Here is an 18,640-nt window from a genome sequence, read left to right on the forward strand (position 1 = left end):
TATTTCATGACCCCTTTATTTCTTATTTTTTGCATCATCTATTTTTTTGTTTATTACTCATATACTTAAAGGGCTGCATTAAAAAGGGACCTTCAAATTACTTAGTTTCACCCACTGTACTCAGGAAAGACTACCAATGGGAACCAGATTTGCTATAGGCAAATCTTATCTCTGTTTTTTACATTCAACCCTCTCTCTCTCAACCTATACATTTAAAATTTAAATGTATAAGTCTCGTTGGCTTCATTACAGTCCATCTAAGAGTAATTAGAAATGGAGATGATTACAGAATAATCCAACCTTAGTTATTCCATATATTTTCTTCTCACTGTATGAGACAAATAATGAATCAAACAAAATAAAATCATGTTTGAGAAAAATGGCACAAAAGAAGAAACAAATGAAAGCAAGGAATAATGAACCTATATACTTTCCAAATCTATAATTACTGACCTATACTCATATACTAAAATCCCTATTGTCAAGGCACCTGGGTGGCGCAGTTGGTTAGGTGCCTGACTCTTGGTTTTGTCTGAGGTTGTGATCTCAGGGTTGCAAGAGTTTTAACCCTGCATCAAGCTCTGTGCTCAGTGGGTAGTTTGCTGGAGATTCTCTCTCTCCCTCTCCCCCCCCACTAGTGCTTGCTCCCCACCAAAAAAATAAATCTTAAAAAAATAAAAAATCTAGGGATCCCTGGGTGGCGCAGCGGTTTAGCGCCTGCCTTTGGCCCAGGGTGTGATCCTGGAGACCCCGGATCGAATCCCACGTCAGGCTCCCGGTGCATGGAGCCTGCTTCTCCCTCTGCCTATGTCTCTGCCTCTCTCTCTCTCTCTCTGTGACTATCACAAATAAATAAAAAAATTAAAAAAAAATCTATGGTCACTAAAATGTAAATTGACTTTCATTACTTACAATTAATCATCTCTGTCCTCCAACAAGTTCCTCCAACATAATTTTTCCTATACTAAGTTGGTCACTTGCTAAAGTAAATGAATTCCTTTCATGAAGCAGAGAATTATGAAACACAAACATAATATTGTGGGACACCTGGTTGAGTCTCTGCCTTTGGCTCAGAGCATGATCCTGGAGTCCAGGGATCGAGTCCCATGTCAGGCTCCCTGCATGGAGCCTGCTTCTCCCTCTACCTACGTCTCTGCCTCTCTCTCTCTGGGTCTCTCATGAATAAATAAAATCTTTAAATAAACAAAAACAAACATAATACTATGATACACATATCTAAGTTAATTTTTTCTAAAAACTCTAGTACCTGAAGACTTTTACTTAAAATACACTCTATTACTTGAATTGATGTTTTCTTTACTGGTACTCTGCAAAGATTCACTTGGGTCTCCAGATTTTTGTTTAGCTAGGTAAGGCAAAAATTATACACGTGTCACCAGTCCACAAGGTCTCACGGGGAATAACTTTCAATACTCCAAACATTATGGAGAATGAGTAGACAAAAAAAATCAACAAGGATACAGAGCTAAACAAACTACCATCCAAATTGACCTAACTGACATTTGCAGAACCCTCGACCTGGCAACAGCAGAGTAGACATCATTATAAAGGATATATGGAACATCTGTCAGAACAGAGTATAGGCTAAGCCATGAAACAAATCTCTAAGTTCAAAAAGGGTTGAAACCATTTAAACTATGTTCTACAACAGAATTAAGATAAAAATTAACAACAGGAAGAAATCTGAGTATCTCCAATATCTGCAAATTAAACTTTTAGAATCTTTTTTAGAAGATTTATCTTCTAAATAATCCAAGGGTCAAAGTGGTAATCACAAAAGAAATCAGAAAGCATTTCAACCAAATGATGATAAAAATACAATATATCACAATTTATGGTGCACAGCTAAAGAACTGGCTAGAGGGAAATGTATAGCTTTCAATGCCTGTATTAGAAAAGAAATGAGATTTCAAATCAATAATCTAAGCTTCTACTTTAAGACACTAGAAAAGAGGACCAAATTAAATCCAAAGTGAGCAAAAGGAAGGGAATAATAAAGAAATCAATGAAATAGAAACAAATAATGGAAAAAAAAATCAATAAAACCTAAGGAAGGATCTTCTATAAAAGATAAGCAAAACCATAAACCTTTAGTTACACTGACCACACACACACACACACACACACACAAAAAAAAAAAAAAAAAAAAAAGAAGAAGAAGAAGAAGAAGAAGAAGAAGAAGAAGATACAAGATACCAAAACCAGGAATAAAAGAGGGGACACATCACTATCAACCCACAGAACCTAAGAGAAAAAGAATATAAATAATGTTAGGCCAATAAATTAAACAACTTAGATGAAATGGACAAATTCTTAAAAGGACAGAAATTACTACAACTAACTCAAGCAGAAATGGAAAATCTGACCAAACCTATGATATATAAAATAGCCAAGTATTAGAAAGCTTCCCACAAAGAAAGGTAGCCTAGGTTTCATTGGCAAGTTCTACCAAATATTTTAAAAAGAAATAGTATTAATATTGAGGGGGAAGAAAGAATACTTTCTTTAACTCATTCAATTAGGCCTGTATTTCTGATATCAAAGCCATACATGTCACAAGACAGGAAAACTACAGAAAAGTATCCTTTGTGGGCATATACACAAAAATCCTAACAAAGTATCAGAAAAATGAATTCAGGAACATACAAAAAGACTTATACGCCATGATTGACTTGAATTTATCTCTGCATGCAAGGCCGGTTTAACAACTGAAAATCAATAAATATAACAGAGTTATTAATAGAAGAACCAAACCCACATAATCATCTCCATATAGCAAATGCATCAAAAAGAAAGAAGATGCACCTGATAAAATTCAACATACATTCATAATAAAAACTCTTAACTAAGTAGAAATGAGAAAAGAAAATCTTCGAGTTGATAAAGGGAATCTGAAAAAAACCAGAACATCGCACTAATGGTAAAAGACTGAAACCTATCCCCTTAAGATCAGGAACAAGGATATTCACTCTTATCATTCTATATGACTGTTGGATGTTCAGCCAGTACAATCAAGGAAAAAAATTTAAGGCACACAAATTAGAAAGGAAAAAATAAAACTGTCTTTATTTGCAGACATCATCCTGCATAGGTAGAAAATTCAGAATATATAAAAACAATTAGAACTAATCAACAAGTCGGGCAGCCCTGGTGGCACAGCGGTTTAGCGCCGCCTGCAGCCCGGGGTTTGATCCTGGGGACCCTGGATTGGGTCCCACATCAGGCTCCCTGCATGGAGCTTGCTTCTCCCTCTGCCTGTGCCTCTGCCTCTCTCTCTCTCTCTCTCTCTCTGTGTCTCTATGGATAAATAAAATCATTAAAAAAAAAAAGAACTAATCAACAAGTCTAATAAGGCTGGAAGATATAAGATCAATACACAAAATCAATTATTTCTATATACTGGCAATAATCCAAAAAATTAAAAATTCCACTCCCAGTAGCATCAGAAAGAATACAAAAATTTCACAAAAGAAATTTTTGTACACTATAAACTACAAAACACTAGGGAGAGAAAGAGCCTAAATAAATGGAAAAATACACTATGTTGATGGATTTAAAAATTCAATAGTTTAGAGGTAAATTCTCCCCTTCATTTTTCTATATGCTCAATGCAATCCTTATCAACATCCCAGTAGGCTTTTTTATGTAAATTGAAAAGCCCTTTCTAAAATTTATATGGAGATGCAAAGGACCTAGATTAGCCAAAACAATTTTAGGAAAAAACAAATTTGAAAGACGTATTACATTATTTCAAAAATTACTATAAAGCCAAAGTAATTATAATCATGTATCAATGAAGCACATAGATCAATGCAAGAGAACTGAAGAATATAGAAATAAACCCTTACATGTATGATCAGTTGATTTTCAACATGGTGCCAAAGCACCTAGATAGGAAAAGGATGGTCTTTCCAATAAATGATGCTGGACAACTGGTTACCTTATGAAAAACAATGAATCTAGGATACTCACCTCATAACCATTTACAAAAATTAACTCAAAATGGATTACAGACCAAAAACTTTCAGAAGAAAATATCTGTGACTTAGCTTCGCAAAGATTTCTTATGTAAAACTACAAAATGATAATCCATAAAAAATAATAGTCTAGAAAATCAAAATGAAGAACTTTATACTTCAAAAGCCACCTTTGAAAAGATAAACCACAGACTATAGAAAATAGCTGCAAATCACATATCTGACAAAGACATGTGATAAGACAACTAAATTAAGAAATAGCGAAGAGATTTAGATAGACATTTTATCAAAGAAAATAAAATATATGAATGGCCAACTGCCACGTGAAAAAAAGGTCAGCAATCATTAGTATTTAAGGAACTGTAAATTAAAGCACAGAGGGAAGGCAACACATCACTACTAGAATAGCTATAATTGAAAAGACAACAGAAGTGTCACCAAAGATATGTAGAAAGTGGAACCCTCATTCACTGCTGGTGAGATGGTAAATGGTAAAGCTGCTTTGGCTATTTCTTAAAAAGTCAAATATAAATTTCTCAGCAATTCCACTCTCACCCAAGAAAAATGAAACAAATAGAAAGACTTGTATACAAATGTTCATAGCATTATGTATAACAGCTAAAAACTGGAAACAATCCAAATATACTTATTAATTGGTGAATGGATAAACATAACATGGCATATCCATAAAACAGAGTATTATTCAGCAATAAGAAGAAATCAATTACTTGAGGTGTGTGGGTGGCTCAGTTAGTTAAGCTTCTGCTTTTGGCCCAGGTCAAAATACCAGGTAGGGTCCTGGGGAGCCTGATTATCCTTCTCTCTGTGCCACTCCCCTGCTTGTGGTCTCTCAAATAAAATATTAAGAAGAAATCAATTACTGATACATGTTACAACATAAACTTCAAAAACATTACACTAAGTAAAAGAAGCCACATGCAAAAGACTGCATATTGACTCACTCCACTTATGTGAAATTTCTAGAAAAGGTAAATCTATAGAAACAGAAAGTGATTATTTGGGGTGGTGGCAGGATAAAAGAATTAACTACAAACAGTCAGGGGGACCTTTCTGAAGTGAGGGGAAAAGTTTTTAATGGGACAGTGATGATCATACAACTCTATAAATTTCCACCACAGGATAACAGCTACAGCTCAGCAAATTTTATCCCGGGTGCCTTAAGGAAACACCACTAGATACCAAGGACAAGGGAACTATCCAAAAGGTCGCTCTCCTGAGAAATGGCTCCTGACTCCAATGGCCTACCCTTTCAGTTGCATCTCATTACCACTGAAAGACACAAAGAAATAAACTACAGGATTTCAGCACTGACAAAGGAAACGAAAAGAGGGGCCCCTGTCTCAGTCAGCTCAGGCTGCCATAACAAAACACCATGGCCTAGGGTGACTTCAACAACGGGAATTTATCTTCTCACAGTTCTGGAGGCCAGTGCTAACAGGTTTTGTTGAGGGCTCTCTTTCTAGCTTGCCGTCAGTCATCTTCTCACTTTATTTTCAGATGGCAAAGAGAGAAGAAAAAGCACAAACCTGAGGTCTCTTCTTATGAGGACACCAATCCCTTGATGAGGGCTCTACCCTCATGACCTCATCGGAACCTAATGACCTCTGATAAGGGCCCCATATCCAAAATCGTGGCATTAAGGGGCAGGGTTTTAACATAAGAATTTGGGGAAGACACAGCTCAGTCTGTAGCAGGGCCTTTAATCACTACTCACTAAAGACTTTTCTCCAATTGTCCATAAGAAACTGCAAAAAAACAAAAACAAAAACAAAAAAACTATATTCTTTGTCTAAAGACATCCAGGCCAACAATATTCTCAAGCCATGCTGAACCTGTGCTCCATATCTGAACTAACTCCCTTCCCTTTTCTAGCCTAAAAAACAAGCATGCCATTTTTTAAAGTTTTATGTAGATATGTATAACAGACAGGACTAACTGTATCAAATTATACTTGCCACTTCTTTCTGTGTCAGCATATTTTTTTGCCTGGGGCTTGCAATTTGAAAGGGGAGGGCCCAAACACTTTTATTGCATTTAAGTGGGACTCCAAGCTGTTTCTAGGCTCCTCTTAACACATTTCAGCTGATTAGTGACTATTTTAACAAAAGCCTAACATCCTTTCCTAAACATCTTAATTGGTTAAGAGCTTCTGTTGTTTGCCATGAGCAGTCACTTTAAGTCATTGATTAAAGCAGTTTGCACATCAGCACAATCTGAAATCAGTTTCCTTCTTCAACCAGCTGGGCTTAGGAAGCAATCTTGAGGACAGCCCAATTCAAGGAGAACCAAGTGCAATGCCCTGCGTGATGATCGCGCACCATGCAAAGAAAGAAGCGCAGAATTTATAGGAGGTTGAGGGAAACAACCGAAAAAGTGCTTTAAGTCCTTCAACTGATCTCTGTCTCCTGAATCGGTCTCATTAGCACTTACCACTAAGTAGCAGTTACCAAGGGTGAACTCCAAGAGCAAGTTGGAGAACATCCTCTTTCTCCAAAGCAACGTCACTAATTCTGCAATTCCAGCAGAGCCCACTTGCAGCACTGCTGGCGTGGGTCATCAAGGCAAGCCCATGGGTTACTATGTTAAATGCGGGCTTCAGACTAGACTGTTCTTCTAGTTGTTCTGACGTGGGGAAAGTGCTCACATGAGTTCTACATTTCCAGCCAGAGGGAAAAATACCCTTTCCACGTTTAACATAAAAAAAAAAAAAAAAAAATACTCAGCAGGTTTAAGGCAAGCAACTTCTGCCTGCCAAGAGAGAACAAAACACTGAAAGTGGGAACACTGTGGTACGGTGCATCTAGGCTTCCTTTAAAATGCTCTCAGGAAGAAATCTTAGTGCTACTGAGAACACACACACAGCAAACAGCCTTTTATTTTTATGCTAGAGAGTTGGCTCTCTTTCTTAACAGATAGCCAGGCTACATTTTACAAGAACCATACCCTGTAATTAGACATCTTCTGATCCACAGATTGACAGGAACTCGAAAGTTAAAAAGCTGAGTAAGAATGGATAGAAGCCTTTTACGAGAGTTGATGAAAACCAAAAACACTTTCAAAGTGGTTATGTGTATCTTTGCTTCCTGTCATGTCTTTTTTCTTCTTTTGTCTTCATTTGAAGAATTTCATTTTAATTATATGGTTGACGAGTTTTATTATATTAAAATGTAAACTGCAGGGCAGTGCTATGCCATTTAATGAAAGATACGCAACCCATGAAGAAGTTCAAGCCACAAGATCCAGTGTCTTCCACACATTTGCAATCATCAGTGGAAAGTCAACCGCTCCCAGCCCCAATCCACCCACAGGAAGATCTATCAGTGAGACACTCGGGGTCACAGATACATAATTACCATGTCAAATACTAACACACCCTTGTAGTGGGTCTCCTTTACAATTTCCAAATAAACAGATTTGTTTCCAAACAAGACTTCCTGTTATCAATAAATGAAACTTTATGTAACCCTTTATATAACCCTGACAGTCAAGCTCTGGGGTTTAACAATTTAAAACTAAAAAGTCAAAAGGGAATTCAGTGAAGAACGAGTGGCATATTTAATAAAAAATAGAAAGTATGGACTAAGCCTCTAGAACCCATAATCATGTGTTTCCTCTCTTCTGACTAGATGTGCCACTGCTGTTTTGGGAAAGGACTAAGCAAGTACGTCAACACTGAAAAAATAAAGACAGAAAATAAATAAAATAATAAGACAGAACTTTTATAAGACTGAAAATGTTTACAATTTTAGTTACTGTTTTTATTTAGTATCCTTCTTTCAAGGTATTCAAGGTATCCAACAGAACTTATTTTTCTTAAATTTACCAGCTGTGTGTGAAACAATAGAAAATGGCCATATTCTTATCTTCCTGTTTATCTGGAAAGAGCTATGGTAAGTTACATAAATCATCACCTAGATTACATAAATAGGGGTGTTATTTGGGTTCAGACTTGGGTTCTTCCAATAACCCACAAGTGCAGATAACAGACACCACGGATGAGAGTGCTGATGCACTTATGAATATCGTGTGAGGGAAATAAGTCTACTTTCACCACTGAGAAATGATTATCAAGCATACAGCTGTGGTCAAGAATTTTTCTCTTGTAACACACACACACACACACACACACACACACACACACACACACGAAACCTCTCCTAGATCTCAGTTTTTGGGGCTCCACAGTTTAGGGCTTGCTTCATGGCAGAGTCCTATAATGCATGTAAGTAAGCTGCCATATACTGGGGACAGTGCTATCCCATACCAAAATGGAACTGAAAAAATGTCTATTTGGCTTTGATGAAAGATATATTTTATCATGAACTGTTACCACATTCTACCCAGTATTGGTAAAATTAAGACACACCCTTTAAAACTGAAAGGATATTGCTTGATAATCAATGAGAATGAGGTAGATGGGAGAATAAAGGCAAAAAGGCTTGAAGATGAAAAGTGTTCAGAGAGATGAAACAGACACAAGAAAAACGAAAAGGCCTTCCCAGCCAGAAAATAAAATGATCATCTAATCAAATGGGTATGTGCACATACTGCTCCCCGTACTTAAATCTAACTGTAAACATCCCTACCATTCCTGCTTAGGATGGCTCTTCTTGACAGGTTTGTTTTTTAAACCAACCATGCTCCTGTGAGCTCAATTGGGTGGAATGGGGCTCCACCACCCGATCACTACACAGAAGCCTAATATGGAGCCTACAATCTAAGTGGCAAAAACAAGGTCCATGGAACAAAGTTACATTTCACTCTTTTATCTGTCTTAACAGTCTATCTTTTCTGACTCATAGGGTCCTCAGAAAACTTGTTTTTGGCATACCAGATACATTCAAGCTCCTTGACATATTATCTCATGCTTAGTGGGAACCTCTCAATTCAGACTTATCTCCATCACAGAGGAATTACTTAGAGAGTTGAAACAATGTGGTTTTCCCTCCTCCTCTAATTTTCTTTCTTTTGACCATTTTAGCATTCTTTCTCCCTAAGTAAAAGCAGGGAAGGGACAAGGAATTTGAAATCAATGGTGTTCCTCCAACAGCTGGTGGAGGAAGGGTGTTCACATCAAGGGATAATCTGGATTCAAGGAATCTCTGTGAACACTGTGGACTTGGGTTCTTCCAATAACCCACAAGTGCAGATAACAGACACCACGGATGAGGGTGCTGATGCACTTATGAGTACCGTGTGAAGGAAATAAGTCTACTTTCACCACTGAGAAATGATTATCAAGCATACAGCTGAGGTCAAGAATTTTTCTCTTGTAAAATTATAGTGACTGAATGCTGGGCTGGGCTGGGTAGGGAGGGCAAAGGAAAGGGACCAGAAAAAGAAGGGCATCAGAGACTCAAGAGTTTACAGAAGCATCAGCAGCCAGAAAGAACACACTCTCGGGGTGCAGTGTCATCTCCTCTATGCCAATAAGCTTAGGACAAGAACTATCCCTCACAGTGAAAACCAGAAGATAAGACAATGTGTAGAGGCCTACTGTAGGCTGCTAGGGTCAAGGCGATAGGACCATAATACTCTTGGTAGGACTACATTACTAGGCTAGATGGGAAGAAATTATATGCATATTTAGTTTATGGTAATAGGCGAACGGGTCAACTCCTAAGGGTAAAGCAATCTTACCATCTATTGCTGATCATGCTTTTGGCAACTGAATTTAAAAAGCAGATCTAGTGGAGAAAAGAGAAGAGCTTCTCCCTCCTCCCTGGCACAGATCCCCGGGAGGGATGGAAAAGACCAATAGGAGAAAGTAGCTTCAAGTTTGGAGGATAACTTTGGGCTTCAGGGAAAGGGAGTCTTCTCTCACAAAGGGCCTTAGGAGAGATGCCCATGCAGAACAAAGGTAGGAAAAGTAGTGAACAAAATTTCTGAAGCCTGAAGCAAGGAAAGAAAGGATAAAAGGGAAGCCAGGTTAGGACAACAAAACAGAATTGGCTGTTCACACACAGGCAGTCCCATTTTCCCACAGCTCTGCAGAAAGTCCGCCTTTGTGAGGTCACTGTAGAGCTCTCACTGACCCCATCCCAGACAGAGGAACAGAGGGACCCCACTGTCACACCAGGAGCAGTGCATCAGGGCTCAGTCACATTCAACATCAAAGGACAGTCCACTCCTCAGAAGTCCTACCTACAGGCACAAGGTTGAAAATGCATGACCTTATTATGTCTGAACAACAAAAATGTGTAGGAAAGGAGGGCATTAGGAATCAAGAGAAGTTAAGTAGAAAAATCCAGTATTTTGGGGCAGCCTGGGTGGCTCAGCAGTTTAGTGCCACCTCCGGCCCAGGGCGTGATCCTGGGCACCTGGGATCAAGTCCTGCATCGGGCTCCCAGCATAGAGCCTGCTTCTCCCTCTGCCTGTGTCTCTGTCTCTGTGTCTCTCATGAGTAATAAAATCTTAAAAAGAAAAACCCAGTATTTGAAAAAGACATGGATTGGAATCCCTGTGTGATTCTGGGGGAGGTTCATCTCTCCAAGTTTTACAGTTTTTCAATCTGTAAAATGGGAAGGATGGGACCTATTGTAACTTAGATGCCATGTAGGGGTCACCTACCCTTGTTACTTTCACAAGACTGTTTCAAATCCCCAATCCCATAGCTTGGGGAAACACTGTTTTCTGGAGATATGAGCAAATTCCTTCATGATCTCTGCAGACTCTGGTCTCCTGTGCTTTCAGGTCCTTTCTCTGCTCTGCCTGAAGTAATTCGAGACCAAAAACTCTTGCTCCTTCACCAGTTTCCCCAAATAGAGCTCTCAAACCAAGGAGTCCAGAATTTTATTGACACGGAATATCTGTGGTTATGAGTTAGGAACACACTGTAGAACACTGTGTCCTTACATAAATTCATTTATTTCCTGTCTTAACTTTTCTACTCACCCCTTCCTGTCCTGAACTAGCTCCAGTTTTTCTATTTCTGTGATGTCAGTAGATAGTGCCTCTTCTCTGAACTCTAACTGGCCAACCACCAAGACTGGAGACAGAGGCTCAATTATCAACAAATTTTCAAAAAAAAAAAAAAAAAATTCTTCTCAGAAAATTCTGGCACCAACTGTAAAAGCTCTACTGTCTTCTCCATTCGCTCACATTACTGCAAGATTGCTATGTGGGGTAATTGAAACAAAGAATATAATAGCTCAGCATATGCTATTATATATAGAATATGCTAGCACAATGAGTTGAACATAGTAGGCACTAGTGGCTGCCTTTACAATCGTGATCATGCCACAGTTAGCCCCTAAGAGACATACCTACACCAACCAGAAAGACTCTGATGACCTGCCTTTGGCCAAGGTAATCAACAATGTATAACCAAAAGCTAAGGGCTCTATCTTTCTCCAAACACATGATAATCATGATAGACAACAGCAGGCTGACTTGCCACGGTAACGTCTCTGCATTCTTCCAAACACAGTCACAATACGCAGCCAAGCAGAAAACAGCACAGGTACGATGCTGTGAAAGCTTCCTTTGATCAACCCCACACATGAGGGACAGAAATTCTGAAGTACTGTTTCCATCAATCCTTCTGGAAAGCTGTCACTTTAATTTTAGATCTCCTTCATCTACTTTTTTTTTTTTTTTTTTTTTTTTAAGATCTCCTTCATCTACTTAAATGTAGTTTTGTTTTGTGTTAAACTCGAGCTTTTTTCCCATATGGCAGTTCTTCACAGGGCAAAAAGCTCTTTCTCCACCTTCAAATACAAAACATATACAGAGTGTCAGGGTAACAAAGTTCGTTTCCTCAGGAGATTCTCATGAGCTGGCCTTCAGTATTCCTGCCAACAGGAATGGTCCAGGAGACTGTGTGGGGCTCAAGTGGTCATGACTGCCTTTGGACAACAGCACAGCAAGCCCAGACATCTTGCTAGGATTCTCAGACTCTCAAGAAGTAACCTACACTTATGTTAGGCACTGTAGATTATCAAACTAGAAACTGTAGGGTTTTTTTTTTGTTTTTTTTTTAGGTTTTATTTATTTATTCATGAGAGACACAGAGACAGAGGGAGGCAGAGACACAGGCAGACGGAGAAGCAGGCTCCATGCAGGAAGCCCGATGTGGGACTCGATCCCAGGTCTCCAGGATCACACCCTGGGCTGAAAGCGGTGCCAAACCGCCGAGCCACCTGGGCTGCCCTGTAGGGTTTTTTTTTTTTTTTTTTTTTTTTTGTAGGGGTTTTTATAGACATTTAGGAATCATTCCCCACCCCCCACCCCCAACCTGCCAAGAAGTTGGGAGAGAAGTTCTGTGTACACATTCACATAGATAAACAGAAGGCAGCTCACAGATAAGTCTGACCCTGGGTGGCAATAATGAACACATGCTCTCTTATGCACAAACCTGCAGGATTAGATCTGCCAGCTGCCACTCCTTAAAGGGTAAACAAACAGAAACTTGAACACAATCAAGTGAATGAATGTTGGTCCCAGACTGTCCATCCTAGGAAACTAGTATTAGCCCAATTCTAAATGTAATTCTAGGTTATAATTCATAGAAACAAAATGAGAGGATGTAAATCAATTTCAGAAAGATCAAATCTAGGGACAGCAACATGGTGTTCTTGGACCTCTGCAAAGAGGCACAAATCCTTAGGCCTGAACAAAAATTATGGGTCACTGAAAATAGGAAGTCACGACACAAAAATGTTTTATTCCAGGGGCACCTGGGGGGGGCTCAGTCGGTCAAGTGCCCAACTCTTGATTTCGGCCCAGGTCATGGTCTCAGGTCATGGGTTCAAGCCCTGCATTGGGCTCTGCGCTCAGCCCAGAGCCCGTTTGTCCCTCTCCCTCTGCTCCTCCCCCAGCTGACATGCGTGCGCATGTGCGCATGTGCTCTCTCTCTCCCAAATTAATATGTTTAAGAAAAGGTTTTATTCCAAGCTTACTCACAAGACCCCAAAGAACTTTAATGAAGTGGAATCAAAAGCTCTAAAGGTCTGGCCTATGGTTTCTTTTTTTTTTTTTTTTTAATTTTTATTTATTTATGATAGTCACAGAGAGAGAGAGAGAGAGGCAGAGACACAGGCAGAGGGAGAAGCAGGCTCCATGCACCGGGAGCCTGATGTGGGATTCGATCCTGGGTCTCCAGGATCGCGCCCTGGGCCAAAGGCAGGCGCCAAACCGCTGCGCCACCCAGGGATCCCTGGCCTATGGTTTCTTAACAAAAAGACCTACAAATCAGTTCTTTTCCTGCTTGGGCAGACCTGTGTTGAGTTTACCCTCACGTGCTCACAGCGCTGCTTCGGTGAGCTCACCAATAATAGACAATCACAAAGGTCCACCAACCAGGAAAGAAACCTGCTATATAAGGATACCAACAAAGGGCTACACTTCTTAATCTATATTATAAATCCATTACCCTAATTATCTTATCTTCCCTTACATGCAGAGTCAACAGCATACCACTCACCTTCCTCAAAGGTGGCTTTCTTCTGCCTCACTAGAACACGGAAGTTTTCAGCAGGATTCACACTTCCAACCTAGAATACATGCACAGACAATAAACCCGCAGATCACTTCTCTCTTTGGCAGCACCCCAGGCAATATGAGATGCCTTAATGCAGCAAGTGTGCTCTTTTTATAAAACAAAACCAAAGACAAAGGGAAGGTCCTTTCTGTTCATTTCCACTTCTGGGGTTGTGTTTAAAAGCAAGCAGATTCCTGTGGCCAAAGAACTGCCATCTGTAGTTTCACTTACCTCTCTTTATGGAAGCTGACTTCTTTCCAGGGAGGTCAGAAGTGTTATAACCCAAGCCACCAGGTTGCTCAGCCAGAAGGCTTTTTGTGACAAGATGCCGGTTCATCCCGACACCCAACCAATTAGGAAGGGGAGGATTCTGCAGTCCGGGGTCAGTTCAGAATATACTCGCCCCACTGAAGATGACATGAGAAATAACTGCCTGATGCTTGGTTTGCTGAACTGCCCTTGTGGGGGACTGCTGAGATCTCTTTGGCATTGAAGTTTTGGAAGAACATACCAACACGCCCAGGCTGCACATGTCCCCTCAAAATAAAAGCAGATACTGTGTAAAGATTTACTATAGTGCTAGGTGGGAAAGTTTCTAAGATGAAACTCCGCCACATTATACAGCTTTTCCTGAGCATATGTGGGCCTTAGTCTTCCAGTCACAACCTAGAGGAGCCTGGGTGGCTCAGTCAGGTAAGCGTCCAACTCATGATTTCAGCTCAGATCACATTCTCTGGGTTGTGAGATTGAGCCCTATGTCGGGCTCCACACTGGGTGTGGAGCCTGCTTAAGATTCTCTCCCCAGCTCTTCTCTCACCCTCCCCGCCCTTCCTTCTCTTAAAGAGAAAAAAAAAAAAAAAAAAAAAAACCCTTTCAGTCCCAACCTTAATAGGCCTGAAGTATCACTCAGTTCATAGGGGAAAAAGACAACAACAGGCTTCTAATGTGGCTGGTAAACTTTGGTACAAAATGTACTAAAGTTTCCATTTTGCTCTGGGATAGCAGTCAGAAAAGCTCTCAGAACAAAAAAAGGTCAAGATTATTTTTCCTTTCCTATAAAACACTGAAATAAAAATCCAAATCATTCTCAGATGTTCAGTTTTCCTGAGAGCATTTCTTTTAAAGGTTGGAAAAAAGGCATGCCCTAATGCTAACTACCCTTCCTAATACATCTGGCTATTAAGGGACAAATTTTAAGACTCAAGGATTCAAAATAATGCCACTTAACAGAAGGCAATACGTTCAAGTTCCAGAACCTTCTCATTAGATAAAAAAGATCTCAAGTGTCAAAGGATACTTGGTTTGGGAGAATCTTAAGCTTGTAAAGCCTGTTCTGAACTTATATATTAGAAAAGAAATAGGGAAGTCATGCTCTTAAATTTTATATATTCGAAGACTAAGACTTGTGTCATCAACCTCAACTTATCCTACAGTTTTAACTAAACAGAAAGCTGCAAAATAAAGCCAATCAAAAAATCTCTACCCAAAGTGCTACCACTGAGCGGTTTCATGCACTACATATTATACAGTGATCCATGCACATAGTCACAGATATATTTCTGTGGTTAATTCCCTGACAATAAAGGAAGAAGTGTGGGAAGGATGTACATGGTTCATTTATTAAAAGCACCAGAGAAAATGATTAAAGGACTAACAGGGACGCCTGGGTGGCTCAGTGGTTGAGCATTTGACTTCAGCTCAGGACCTGATCCTGGAGTCCTGGGATCAAGTCCTGCATCAGGCTCCTCGCAGGGAGCCTGCTTCTCCCTCTGCCTGTGTCTCTGCCTCTCTCTTTCTGTGTCTCTCATGAATAAATAAAATCTTAAATAAATAAATAAACAAATATATATGCACTACACACACACACACATCATATATATATGACTAACAAAAGTTGATGCAATTCCCTCGCTCCTCAAATCCCAATCTTCCAGAAAGGCGGGGAGTACCCTGGGAAAGTTCTGCTTACACTGGTGACACTGCCTTCAGCCAAGCTGGAGATGCTAAAGCAGGGCTCCCCTTCCTCAGTCTTCAATTTTTTAGAGTCGGGTCCCTCTTCGTGGCTGGAAAAGAAATAAATGGATTTTTTCCCCCTTAAAACAGAATAAACAATACAAAAGCCAGACTTGGTTAACACGTAAAATATACATTTATTTTTCAAGTGGCAAAAATAAACAGCCACACTTAGTCCTTGTTAACGAAGAGCCTGCCTCCCACTCACGGCCCCAGAATTCCTGAAGGTCCAGAGGGAGCAGCCCTGGCTCCACTGCACAGCACCAAAGAAGTCACAATCAGCAGCTGCGTCACAGAGCTCCCTCTAAATATGAAACTGCAAGCCAAGGTACAGGAAACCTGGCATTTCAGGAAGACACCCATTTACCCTTCAGATATCATTTGCTAGTTTCTGTCTCATACTCAATAGTTATTAGCTTTCCATGGACACAGATGACTTTTGGGTCTAACACCCCATCTTCTCCATCATGTATGTGAGAGCTTTATAAGCTTCTACTTACAGCTGTCAAAACTTACTAGACAATCCTTAATTAAATATGCAAGGCCTTGTTCTTAGAGAAGTCCTTAAACTATAAAAAACCACTTTCAAAAAAGCCTTTTAATTTGTTCTTTTATAAACCTAATTCTGTTTGGGGCAATATGCTAACCGTCCAACAGCATCTGTGTTAGGAGGGAAAGATGATTCCAAGGAACTGTATCAAACATCTTGTCTCAAGTAACATGCTGGCTTCAACAGCCTGCCTTAAAGTCAAGAGGAGGACAAATTAATTGCAAAGGAGAAGAAAATCAAATCCTAAAACTCTGCCCATAATCTCCCTTAAGTTGCTGAACACAGAGATATGAGAATTTTTCTCCCAAATAATCAATCTGGGGCAAAAGCAGCTGTCAAGAAATGGCTGAATGAAAAGGGAAGTTAATTGCTAAGATCTAGTATTTCTAAATGTGATGTGTTTTTGTTCAAAAGCCCAACCTTCAGAGAATGAGTCCTAAAGAAGAGGTTACCCTAAAAACAAAGAAAAATGAAGCTTATTCAATGGTATTTCAATAATGAATCTCTTACCATTAGATAAAAGGACTAAAGTAATTATTACAGCCTCACAAACATGAATTAAAACTTTTATTGCTTGACATATTTCCATTCACAACTTGCCTTTTTCTCTTTGAGAAGTAAAGAGAAGTAGAAGACAGGAGGATGGAGACCAGGAAACATTAAAAGGGGTGAGTCATCCAGAGCTCTTCAAGTAGAATAAGAAACAAACATACAAAGCCTTGATGACAAAAACAGAGGAAAAATGCGCAAATCCAAGGAGGCATGAAATTCTATCAGAATTTGAGTGCTATGAAAAAAGTCACAGCCATCTCAGTGAACCTTTGCCAGTTCTTCCCAAGAGACAGACAATGTAGTGCCCGGGATTCAAGTCTCACTTTTTCCACTAACTCTGGACCCTTATGCCTTCTTAAATGTACTGATTGTGTTTTAATTTTTGCATATCTAGAGTTTAAAGTCTAGTTAAATGACTCCTCTCTCTGGATTTCAGTTTGCTCCTCAGAAAAACACTATGATGAAAAGCACCATGAGCACATCACTACTCATCTACTGTCTTCCAAAATTGCAAATCACCTCATATGGCGCTGTTACGAAGCATTAGACATACAAAGTACTACGCTAAGTGCTATAAGAACACAATGTAGATTGCATGAAGAAGCTCTTACACTCTCCAAAATAAGGTTCTAAGGAAGGAAGGACAAAGAGACATAAATACATATCAATCCTCCAGGACCGGGCAGGGTAAAGGTAATAAGCAGAAAGTAGCAAAAATTTGAATATGGTTAATATGCTCTAGATTGAACCATTTTTAAAGCATTATTAGGAATTTTACATATATTAAGCTCAAAATGTCTCTCTGTAGTGGGAAAAGGCAACGACTCTCCTCTCAAAATTATCTGAGGAAGCTAGCTCTGGAAGATAGAAATTACCCATGCAAGACCCTAGCAGACATACAAATGACAACAGCTGCTACATTTGGATGTCAGAACCATAGATGATTTACTGTTCTTTCTCATTTTCTTTCTGTCTTTTATAAATACATATACATTTTGTGATTTATCTATTTGGTCAAACATTTACCTAATACTATGTGCTGACCACTATGCTAGGCTCTAGATTCTTAAAGTACACAACCAACACTTTCAGGAAATTCAGCCAAATCAAAGAGGTAAATACATAAACAAGTGATTAACAAACTACTGTGGTAAGCTACATGTCCCTCTGAGAGGATAGCCACTAGCTAAACCAGGCTGAGCCATGGAAGGCAGGCTGGGAAGTAGTGAGAAAATAGGATGGAAATATAGTAGTCCCCCTCATCTATGGTTCTGCTTTACAGTTTCAGTTACCCGTAGTCAACTGCGGTCTGAAAGCAGATGAGCCTATGACTTACGGTCAGAAGGTCAACAGTAGCCTTATGCTACATCACAATGCCCCCATATCATTCACCTCACTTCATCCACCACACAGGCATCTTATTATCTCTCGTCATCACAAGAAAGGTGAGTAGAGTGCAGCAAGACATTTTGAGAGGGACCCACACATGCATAGAAGTTTTACTGCAGTATATTGTTAAAACTGTTCTCTGTGATTATTAGTTATCTAATGTTGTTAATCCCTTATACCTTAAACTTTATCATAGCTATGTAATGTGTATATAGGAAAAAAAACCATCTCATGGATAGGATTCGGTACTCTCCAAGGTTTCAGGCATCTGCTGGGGGTCCTGAAACATAACCCCTGTGGATAAGGAGGTACTACTGTATCTAAATCATGGACATAGAAACTGTGAGGAAAGAAAGTAGTTCTATAAGGAGTTGGATTATGAAGAAGTATTTTCTGCTTATCTAGGTTTTCTCAATTGTGTCACAAAGTTTAATCTTAAACTGATACTAATAGCCACTAAAGCAAAGGTTTTTAATCGGGGGTCCAAGGATACTGACAAGGAATTTGTGAACTACTTAAAATTATATACAAAATTTAGTATGTTAGGGCATTTTCCTGGGGAGAGGGTTCACAGTTTGTATTACATTATTGAAAGAGTCCATCACCTGCACACACATACACACAAAGATTAAGAAT

The 18,640-nt window shown here is 39.4% G+C and overlaps 1 protein-coding gene and 1 long non-coding RNA gene across 4 annotated transcripts in view; one reads left to right on the top strand and one right to left on the bottom strand.

Moving 5' to 3' along the window:
- Positions 1-18,640, bottom strand: part of XRCC5 (X-ray repair cross complementing 5) — a 92,064-nt gene that overhangs the window by 27,992 nt on the left and 45,432 nt on the right. For all 3 annotated transcript variants that reach the window (XM_072813074.1, XM_072813075.1, XM_072813076.1), the window contains exons 15-16: positions 15,470-15,563; positions 13,444-13,513 (exon numbers count right to left, since the gene is read on the bottom strand). In XM_072813074.1, coding sequence (XP_072669175.1) covers positions 13,444-13,513; positions 15,470-15,563 — 164 coding nt within the window. The remainder of the gene's footprint in view (positions 1-13,443; positions 13,514-15,469; positions 15,564-18,640) is intronic.
- Positions 17,921-18,640, top strand: part of LOC140625625 (uncharacterized) — a 39,450-nt gene continuing 38,730 nt past the window's right edge. The window contains exon 1 of the long non-coding RNA XR_012024972.1: positions 17,921-18,060. This is a non-coding gene — a long non-coding RNA (uncharacterized lncRNA). The remainder of the gene's footprint in view (positions 18,061-18,640) is intronic.

This window comes from Canis lupus, chromosome 36, assembly GCF_048164855.1.
Source record: "Canis lupus baileyi chromosome 36, mCanLup2.hap1, whole genome shotgun sequence".
NCBI classification, from domain to species: Eukaryota; Metazoa; Chordata; class Mammalia; order Carnivora; family Canidae; genus Canis; species Canis lupus.